The sequence below is a fragment of the Rana temporaria genome, chromosome 2 (genome assembly GCF_905171775.1).
Source record: "Rana temporaria chromosome 2, aRanTem1.1, whole genome shotgun sequence".
In the NCBI taxonomy this organism is placed as follows: domain Eukaryota; kingdom Metazoa; phylum Chordata; class Amphibia; order Anura; family Ranidae; genus Rana; species Rana temporaria.
Window position 1 is genome coordinate 35964164 of NC_053490.1, and position 10934 is coordinate 35975097.

Consider the following 10934-nt stretch of genomic DNA (forward strand, 5'->3'; position numbering starts at 1 on the left):
GGCTGTGATGGATTGATCTGTAATGAAGGGGGTCTCTGATGGGGGGTTTGTAATGGGGCAGTCTGTGAGGTAAAAGGGGGGATGTTCTGTGAAGTTGGACTGAGGGCACTAATGTAAAAGGGGGGGTCTGTGATGTGAAGGGGGGGTCTGAGAACACTGATGTAAGGGCTTGTTCACACTTGTGCTGTGCAACAGTTAACTTTATAATTTCATTAGATAATTTATAAGGGTGTGTTTAGGGGCGGAATTAGAGGCGGAGCAGGGAAAGGGTTGGGTGGGGCAACTGGTGGCGGGTAACTTTTATGGGCTGGCTAGTTTAGGCCTAGCTCAGGATTAGAAATTTTGATCCCTGATAAACACATGAACATCCCACAATGGTTTGGTAACAAGGTAAAGTGGACACAATGCTAGTCACAGCTTCAAGATGATTAGCAGGCAGACAGAAACATTAGGAGACTCAACTAACAATGGAAATTCACATCTAGGAGGTACAGAATAGGGGAATTTTACCATGAGAGGAAGACTCTGAATCTGGGGGGTGGGGGGTGTTAAAGCAGCCAATGTTGGGCACAGAAGCCCCAAATCTGTATCCGGGTCCTCCAGTTCTGAGAGTCTGTGTGTTTTGGGGGGACATGGACCCGTATCCGAAGCAAAACCACTCCAAAGGACCCCCAGGCACACTCCTCACAAAGAATAGAGCCCCCTCAAAAGCCAGGGCCCATAGTCAGTAGGCAAGAGGCTACCCTGCAGTCCCCTCCAAAAGCCCCTGTCCCGGTTGGGTCTGTCACAGCAACCAACCTTTTTCTCACATAACAGGTGTACTTTAACCCCTTCCCGCTGAGGGAGGGGCAGAATTAAGAGCCAATTAGGTTCTGTTGCATGCACATTAGTGTTGCTCACGAATATTCGCATTTCGAATATTCGTTACGAATATGGCATATTCGAATATTCGCGAATAACTCTAATTTCGCGGCCAAAATTCGCTATTCCGAATATTCGTATTTTTTCAAATTTATTTTTAAAACAGATCACATCCTATCGACGTCTAAAAGCATTGCTGGTATGATTAGAGACCTGGGCCGAGTAGCTAAGCTGAGGCGATCCTTTTATGTTGCCGAATATTCGCAATCGCGAATATTCGATTTCCGAATATTCGCGAATACTTTCTCCGCCCTTCTTTTGCATCAGAGCCAATCAGAGTTGTCAAAATCTCGCAATCAATTTCGCATTCGCATTAGTGAAATTTCGATAAAATATCACCAATATTCGATTTCCGAATATTCGCAAATACTTTCTCCGCCCTTCTTTTGCATCAGAGCCAATCAGAGTTCTCCTACCACAGTTGTCAAAATTTCACAATCAATTTCGCATTCGCATTAGCGAAATTTCGCATTTTTTTTATAAAATATCACGAATATTCGATTTTAGCGAATATTTCACGAATATTCGTCTATATATTCGTGATGTATCACGAAATCGAATATGGCGTATTCCGCTCAACACTAATGCACATATGTTGTAGGGGAGAGTGAGCCGAGTTGATGACCCATCAATTGATTGCTGCCTCTTTATAGTCCAATTGCAGGCTGTGGGTGGGGAGGTGACATTTGTTATTTTTTATAACAGAGTGCCATGTCACCCTCCTGGCTGTGCTGTCTGGACGAGGTCTAGGAATCACAAATGTGGCTGGGCAGAATTAAAGCGCTTTAGCAGATAAGACAGTTTACATCGGTTTATATCGTTTCTTCCCTGGATCTGTATTATCGGCTTGCTGCAGGCAGGGTAATGAGGACTCCATAAAAGGTAACAGAGGCCACGAGGGTTCCATTCCCGCGCCCTGACACTTGTTTGGTTTATAATAGTAGAAATATGAAGTCATGCAGCATAACTCTGCCAGGGAATTCACGGAGAGAAGGAAGCAGTTTAATCTATCCGCCACATCCCATAAACAATTCCATCTCTTCCCTTTCTCACTTGCTTGGCATCTTGCCTCCGCCATTAACCTTTAAAATCTCACTCCACCGAAAATGAAATTTTGTTTTGGACAAATCAGCAGCTCAAAGCTATGTGGCAATTCACAAAATTGTTATAGAACCTTCTGAACAACGTAAAAATCACTATTCCTTTTTACATTCATGCAAGTAGACAACAGGGGAAGATCCACGCCTTCAATATAAATAGTGGACTGGCTTAGAAGGTAGATTGGGTGACACTAAGGTATCCGGAACCTCATCCCTGGTAAATTGGAAGAGACAATGGTGGGATCATTGGGATTATAGCGGTGCCTATATCAAAGGAATATACAAAGTATAAAGTATAAATTGTATTACACACAACAACAAAAAAATAGAGGGGCAGATCCACATAGAAATAGATGGGCGTAGCGTACTTACCTGGTGGAATTTCGAATCCTCAAAGTTACGCCTTAAGTTACGGTGGCGTAGTGTATCTCTGGCGGCGGAATTCAAATCGGCGATTAGGGGGCGGGTTTAATTTAAATGAAGCGCGTCCCCGCGCCGAATGAACTGCGCATGCGTTGTCCCGAAATTTCCCACTGTGCATTGCGCTAAATGACGTCATTTTTTTTTTAACTTAGACGTGAGTTACGTCCATCCCGATTCACGGACGACTTATGCAAAAAAAAATAAAAAATTCAAAGTTCGACGTGGGAACGACGGCCATACTTAACATGGCAAATCTAACTATACGCCGCAAAACACCAGCTTTAACTATACGCTGGAAAAAGCCGACTAGAGACGACGTAAGAGAATATGACGGCCGCGCGTATGTTCGTGGATCGTCGGAAATAGCTAATTTGCATACCCGACGCGGAAAACGACGTGAACGCCACCCAGCGGACGCCAAAGTATTGCATCTTAGATCCGAAGGCGTACGAGGACGTACACCTGTCGCATCTAACCCAGATGCCGTCGTATCTTGGTTTGAGGATTCAAACTAAAGATACGACGCGGGTAATTTGAAAGTACGCCGGCGTATCAGTAGATATGCCGGCGTACTCTGTCTGTGGATCTGCCCCAGAGGGTTCAATAAAACATAGGATAAAAACGAATGGCAAAGCATAATACAATTAGAACTGCTGATCACTGCTATCCATGTATAGAAAGTGATCAATGCTTGATGTCATATCCCAACATGTTTCACCAACATTGGCTTCTTCAGGGGATTTCCAAGGACCACCAGTTTTCATATAGCTCGGATAAATCAAAAATTCACGGGATAGGTCCAGAGAAAGTTGGAGGGGAGGCTCTGTGAGATCACATGGGGGTACATAGGGACCAGGAAAGCTCAGCCATAGACAGGGTTTAGTGCAGGGGCTCCAGCATGCAGCTGCAATCTCATTGTAAGTAAAATAATCACATATTGGCCACTTTCAGAAAAATACACAAGAGGATTCACACAAAGTGTCTCTTCAGCTGGGGAGCAGGGGTGACAACTGCGATTTTGTGCTTGCAAGAAAAGAGTGTGGTTATATGCATGCTGAACAGACCTACCTTTTACTGATGGTTTGAAGCTGCCTCCCCTGGTGGATTAGTGGAATAAGCTTGGAGCCACACCTGAGGCTGAAAAGTCGCTTTGTGTGCATTTTTCTGAAAGCATTGTTTTTTTTTTTTCCTCAACATTTGGAGAAAATCACCGATGACCTTCTTACCTTTGTTTTCTTTTTGAAGGCCAGACAACATCATGAAGGCCTCACAGCCAGAAAGAACGACCCTATTCAAGAAGGAGTCCAATGGCTCTGTGTTTCGGACTCCCTCTCTCATCTACATCAAAGATGAGAACACATTTTTGGCCTTTGCTGAGAAACGCAGGGGTGAGGACGAAGCCATGGCCGATTTCCTGGTGATGAGAAGAGGAATCTACAAGACGGGATATGTCACGGTAGGTCCACAGAAGTTACGTTTTGACCTTTTCCGGAACGCCCACCGCCTATATACTGCGTCAGGGTGGCTCAGCTGCACAAATTCACGTACCTGTACGTGATTTTGTGCACACAGTGTAGGGGGCACACGCACCGCTGGAGTGCTTTAATGGGGCACAGCAGGATCCAATCAGCGGATCCGGTGGCCACCATGACACGCTGATTGTTCAGTGCAGAGAAGGAGCAGCGGTCTGCCTATGTAAACAAGGTAAACTGCTGATCTGTGAGGAAGCAAAAGAGAGATCTTGTATTTCAGCTAAGCTGAAACACAGATCTCTCTTTTCTTCCAGTGAATCCGTCCCCCACACCGCTAGTAAGCACCTCCCAGGGACACACTTAACCCTTTGATCGCCTCTGGTGTTAACCCCTTTCTTGCCAGCGCCATTTATACTGTGACAGTGCCTTTTTATTAGCACTGATCACTGTATAGGTGTCACTGGTCCCCAAAAAGTATCATTAGTGTCTAATTTGTCCGCCGCAATGTCACAGACCCGCTAAAAGTCGCTTATTGCTGCCATTACTAGTAAAAAATGCCATAGTTTGTAGACGCTATAACTTTTGCGCAAACCGATCAATATACGCTTATCGGGATTTTTTTTTTTTTTACCAAAAATATGTAGCAGAATACATATCGGCCTAAATTGATGAAGAAATTCAGTCATTTACATTTTTTATTGGGAATATTTTAAAGCCGAAAGTAAAAAATATATATTTTTTTTATTTATTTATTTTTTATTTGCCTTCTTTTGTTTATAGCGCAAAAAATAAAAACCGCAGAGGTGATCAAATACCACCAAAAGAAATGTCTATTTGTGGGAAAAAAGGACATCAATTTTATTTGGGTACAGTGTCGCACGATTGTGCAATTCAGTTAAAGCGACGCAGTACCTGTATCGCAAAAAATGGCCTGGCCATAAAGGGGGGTAAACCTTCCGGGGCTGAAATGGTTAAATGCAGACATTACTTTCCAAATGTTTTCGTATCAACTTCTGATGGCAAACTAGTCATTACATACACTGTCGCTCCATGCTGCAGCCTCTCCACTTATTTACACAGCCTGTGCAGTCAGATGACAACTCTCAAGTTTCTGAGATGGGGAAAAAGGAAACACCTTTTAGCACAGTGTATGTAGATCACAGCCGTTCAGCACCCCCAGTTACACAAACTTAGAGTTAGAGTGAGATAGTCCGCAAAAAAAACTTGGTTAAACCCATGAATATTTTTTTTTCACCACTCATGGCTCACTTACTTTCATACAGGCTTTTTAAAATATCAAATGCAATAATTTTCAGAAGGTTTATTGTAGTAGAACACTTATGGTAGTTAAAGGAAAAGTTCACTTAAAAAATTATAATAATTTGGATCCTGTAAGGCATTGCAACAGCTGGTGCCATGCAGGTCTCCTTCAGATCTGCCAGTGTATCTGTGTGCCTGTACATCACGGAAGGACAAGCAGATACAATCTGACAGAAAGAGAGAATGAGCTACCAAGGCGCTCATTTCATTAAAAACTTCAAGCCGACAGCAGCAAAGGACTGGACCTTGTAGTTTTCCATTCACAGAACACACAGGAATGAGTGACACGGCCAGGCAATCGGGCGGGTGGGCAGAGCCCCACTCTGGCCCCATTTTCTTTAAATTGTGACAGGTGGGGGGGGGGGGGAGATTCCCGCTAGCTGTCACCATTTAAAAAAAAGGGGCAATAGCGGGGGAATCAGGCAGGTGCCAGAGCTGGTCCATTCATAACATGTTGCATGTTACACCCTGAATATAAGAATAACATGTTACAGAAGGTGAACTTATCCTTTAACCAGTTAACAACCGCCCTATAGACGATATACATTTACAAGGCGGTTGCTTAACTCAGGGAGGACGTCCATGGATGTCCTCCCAGAATCGCCCTCCCGCGCGCCCTCTGGGGCACGCACCGGACCCGACGGATCACGGTAAATCGCCGCTGATATCGGCGGTTTACCACGTGATTGCTCCGTCCAATGACGGAGCGATCACTTGTAAACAAACCGGCGTCATGTGATGACGCCGGTTCCTCCCTCCCCTCTCTGTACTGAACGGTACAGTGTGAGAGGAGAGGGGGGGGAGAGAACAAATGCAGCACGAGTGCTGTGGGCTGGATCTGTGACACATGCAGTCACAGATCCAGCCAGCCATCCATCCATCCCTGCACAGCTATCCCTGCCCCATACTGTGCTATACACAATACCAATACCCCACAATACTCTGCAATACCCCACAATACTCTGCAATACCCCACACTACTCTGCAATACCCCACAATACTCTGCAATACCCCACAATACTCTGCAATACCCCACAATACTCTGCAATACCCCACAATACCCTGCAACGTCGCCTATGGGGATTTTTAAGTAGCAAAGTTTGGCGCCATTCCACGAGCGTGTGCAATTTTGAAGGGTGACATGTTGGGTATCTATTTACTCGGCGTAACTTCATCTTTCACATTTATGCAAAAGAATGAATTTTATAACAGAAACAAAGAAAAATTCATTTTTTTTACAAAATTTTCAGTCTTTTTTCTCTTATAGCGCAAAAAATAAAAAACCCAACGGTGATTAAATACCACCAAAAGAAAGCTCTATTTGTGTGAAAAAAAGGACGAAAATTTCATTTGGGTACAGTGTTGTATGACTGAGTAATTGTCATTCAAATTGTGAGAGCACCGAAAGCTGAAAATTGGTCTGGTTATTAAGGGGGTTTACGTGCCCAGTGGTCAAGTGGTTAAACAGACCAAAAGAGGGACAGTTGAGGAGTAGCAGGGACAGAGGGATTTTCCCTCAAAGGACGGATTTTGGGGACTACAGCATAAGTAACCCTTTGGCATGGGTCTCAAAAAAAAGTATGTGTGTGTGTGTGTGTATATATATATATATATATATATATAAAAATATATAAAAATATATACACTTATGTGTGTGTGTGTGTGTATATATATATATATATATATATATATATATATATATATAAATATATACACTTATGTGTGTGTGTGTATATATATATATATATATATATATATACACACACACACACACAATTGTACCAGTGTTGATAAAGTCTTGTATACATAGAAACTACTGTTTGTGGCTAATGCCCCAATCACTATTTAGCGTCATTACAGTATCTTTACATTGTTTTATTTTTCTTGCTTCTAGTGGGAAGGTACCCAAACTCTGCATGATCTCTGCCCGAAGAATCACTGTATGATGAACCCTTGTCCTGTCTACGATGAGACGAACCAAGTTCTGTTCTTATTCTTCAACTCTATACCCAGCGGGATGACAGAGAAACGCATGAGGAAGTGGGGAAACTCCTGCAAACTCTGCTATGCCACCAGCAAGGACTGTGGGAAAACATGGAGCTCAGTGACCAATATAACAGAGGTGCTGAATGACATTGACAACATGGCCACCTTCTTCCTGTCTCCTGGCCACGGCATCCAGACAGATTCGGGAATTATGGTAGTCCCTGCTTACGTGTATGTCGCAAAATGCTGGTGTATTCAGTACTGTTGCACAAAATCCCACTCGTTTTACCTTTACAGTAAGGATGGGGGCAACAGATGGAATGTGTCGGAAAGAATTGACAAGTTTGAGTGTGCCGAATGTCAGATGGCAGAAATAGTCTGTGACGGTAAACAGAAGATGCTCTACTGCAATGCACAAACGCCATCCAAGTACAGGGTCGAGGCATTAACACTAAATGCTGGTGGTGAATTTAAAATGGCCGACAAAAGTCGAAAGTTGAAAGACACCGTAGACGGAGGATGCTCTGGGAGCATTGTAAGCTTCCCAGGGATTGGCCAACCAGATGAGGAAGAAAGTTACTGGCTTCTATATTCTCACCCTGCCAAGAAAGAACGCAGAGAGCTTGGCATCTTCTTAAATAAATCTCCTCTGACATCAGAAGCTTGGTCCAAGCCGTGGGTGATTCACGATGGCCCAGCAGCTTATTCTGATCTTGCCAAGTGCCATGAGGCCAACACCTTCGCCATCTTATTTGAGAGTGGGACTGTGAATGCTTACGAGGAGATCAATTTTTGTCTTTTCACTGTGGAGGATGTTTTGGAGAACATCAATAAGAAGAAAAGCTTCTTCTCCAGATTTAAAAAATAACTGGAACGATATAAAACACATCTTGTTTTACCCACACTGGTCTTGTAAATTTTGGAAACAATATGTTTTGGACTCATGTCTCAAGTATTCCTCTTCATGGGCCTTCATGTATTATATTGGTGGTCAACCTTTTTTAAGACCAAGTACGCACATGAGGAAAAATCCTAACTTTTCTATTAAAAACTGCATATTTGATAAATAAACTGAATGCTACTGGACACCCCAAAATGTAATTTTGTGTTCTCCACTCATATAATGATAAATTATATATATATTATATATAATATTACCAATGCGAGGACAGCTGGATGACTATATAAATCCATCATTTAAGGCAAATTGTGATTTTCTTTTTGGCATGAAATGAACTACTACTGCTGCCGTACAGTTATTATCCTACTACCAGCTCCTGATCTACAGCAGTTGCAAAATGCACACATACAAGTAATGGAAGCTATCTCAAAATATCCCCTTATAACTCGCTTATAATGGTGTCATACTCAATTTCATTGTGGGCCGCATCAGCATTATGATTGTCTTAAAAAGTGCCGGTTGTATCTGTAAGATTATATGTACTGCGCATCCCCTCCCCTTATATTAGATGTCAAGAGCCACCCCACCATCAGAAGTTGAGTCCCCCCTCTCTGCCTTACATCACAGTGCACCCCCCTTTCCTTATGCTGCTGCTGGGAAGAAGCTGGAGGCATTGCTTGAAAGCAGAAAGTAGGGGTCTGGAGGAGGACCAGAGAGAGGTGTGAAGGCCACATGAAATGGCCTGGAGGGCCGGATTCGGCCAAAGGACCTTGTGTTTGACACCTGTGCCCTACGAAGATAGGTGCGTTTAGAGTAGTTAAATCAGAACGGCATCATTTAGGAAGTGAAGTGCACTTCCTAAATGTTAGACCCCCTTTCACTGGAGCGGTTTGCAGGCGCTATTGCGCTACAAATAGCGCCTGCAAACCGACCCTAAACAGCTGCAGGATGGGGAAAAAAAGTCCTGCTAGCCGCATTTTTGGAGCGGTTTGTATACCGCTCCTTCACCGCTCCCGCCCATTGAAATCAATGGGACAGCACGGCTATACCGCTGGAATGCAGAGGCGCATTGCGGGCGGTTTTAACCCTTTCTCGGCTGCTAGCGGGGGGAATAAAACCGAATAGTGCCACAAAATTTGCAGTAAAGCACCGCTAAAAATAGCGGCGCTTTACCGCCACCACACCTCCCGCCTTATAGATATTCCTGAATGCGGGGTATGAGATTATCGTAAGGTGGTTCCCTTAAATTGTACAGCTGGGTATAATATTCTTGAAAAATAGTAGCTATCTTAGAAGGGTCAGAATGATCAACACCCTGGCCATCCTTAATGGCCATGAAAGCACGGTCCACTCATGACATGTGACCTAACATGGTATGAGCTTTATTGCCCTTCTCATAGAATTGCTGGTGAAGACCTACCGTTGATTTTTCCACCACTGCCAAATCAAGCTGCTGAAGTTGGGCTCTAATATGGGTAATGGGACGAAGATTGGTAAGAGAGGGAGTTTGTGCCATAGTGGCTTGCAAATTTCTAAGATTACACTTGTACAGGTATATTACATTCTTGAAAAAAGTAAGCAAATTAATCTAGCTTGCCAGTGTTCAAATCGGTAGGTGTCTACATGCAATCACAGATGTGAGGGCTGCCATATTGATTGTTGTTGCTGATTGTTCAAGGTTCTTGTGTATGACTTGGCTCTGCATTGTGGGCAGAATGAAAACTGTAACTATGCCTTCAGTTGGCTGTAAAAGTGGATTCACATGGGCATTCAAATTAGATGGTCTGAACTGTTTGCAAACACCAAATGCAATTATGCCAGTGTAGCCAGATTAATAGATTAGGGCTGAGCAAGTGAGTAGCGGAACACTGGGCTGCAGGTAAAATCTGGGCTGTCAAGACGCAATAAAAGACAACAGAGTCAATTGTCCCAATCTAGCTGCATTTATCTAGCGGTTGAAGGGAAGTTGAAGGGTGTTTGGTAAAGTTCAGAAAAAATCATCAGGATGCATCAAAATGCACATGGACTGGAATTTCATATCTGAAGACCTGAGAAATGGCACAGCCTACTTTATGTACTGAACATCCCTATATACAGTACAGGCAGTCCTGAGTTACGAACATCCGACTTGCGAATGACTCCTACTTACTTAGAGGGGGGGGGGGCGGCGTGACGTCTCTGCCGTTCTGTGCATACGCGGCCACTTTTCAACGGCGGGCAAATTTCGACAGAACATCAAAAAAGGTACTGTTCCGACTTACGGACAGATTCGACTTAAGAACAAACCTACAGTCCCTAGCCCAGTGGTTCTCAACCTTTTTACTGCCATGACCCCTTGATAAAATTTCCCAAGTTGTGGGGACCCCTAAAAGTAAAATTTTCGTAGCGTGGGTTGTCAGCGCTCAAGGCAAGACAAGTAATTTGCGCCCCTAACCCACAGACATTTAGCACTCCCTGAGTCACTTCCACTTGTACAGTATTAAAACCCCTTATGGTAAATTTTAGGATGCTCTCATTTCTTTCCCTTTTATCTCTTTCTGTCCTCATTTTTTTTTTTTTCCTCCATCCATCTCTCTAGCAATCTTTCTTGTTCTTTCTCTTAATTCTTCTCTCCCTTTTTCTTTGTTCCTCGTCCTCTTTTACTCTCCCTTCCATGTATTCTCTACTTGTTTCCTTCTCTTACTCCTTGGTGGGGGTAATGGGATAGTGGCAGTGCTGGGGGGAGTTCTGATCAGCCAACCTAGGTGCTCTTGATCAAAGTCATCTGCTAATCAGAGAACTGTAGTGGGGAATTTTAATGCCAACATAAGC

General features: G+C 43.5%; 1 protein-coding gene across 1 annotated transcript in view; it reads left to right on the plus strand.

Annotated features, from left to right (window-relative positions):
- LOC120928946 (sialidase-3-like) overlaps positions 1-8487 on the plus strand; it is a 35043-nt gene extending 26556 nt beyond the window's left edge. The window contains exons 2-3 of the mRNA XM_040340057.1: positions 3690-3900; positions 7131-8487. Coding sequence (XP_040195991.1) covers positions 3703-3900; positions 7131-8090 — 1158 coding nt within the window. The 5' untranslated portion in view covers positions 3690-3702 and the 3' untranslated portion in view covers positions 8091-8487. The remainder of the gene's footprint in view (positions 1-3689; positions 3901-7130) is intronic.
- Positions 8488-10934: the final 2447 nt, after the last annotated feature.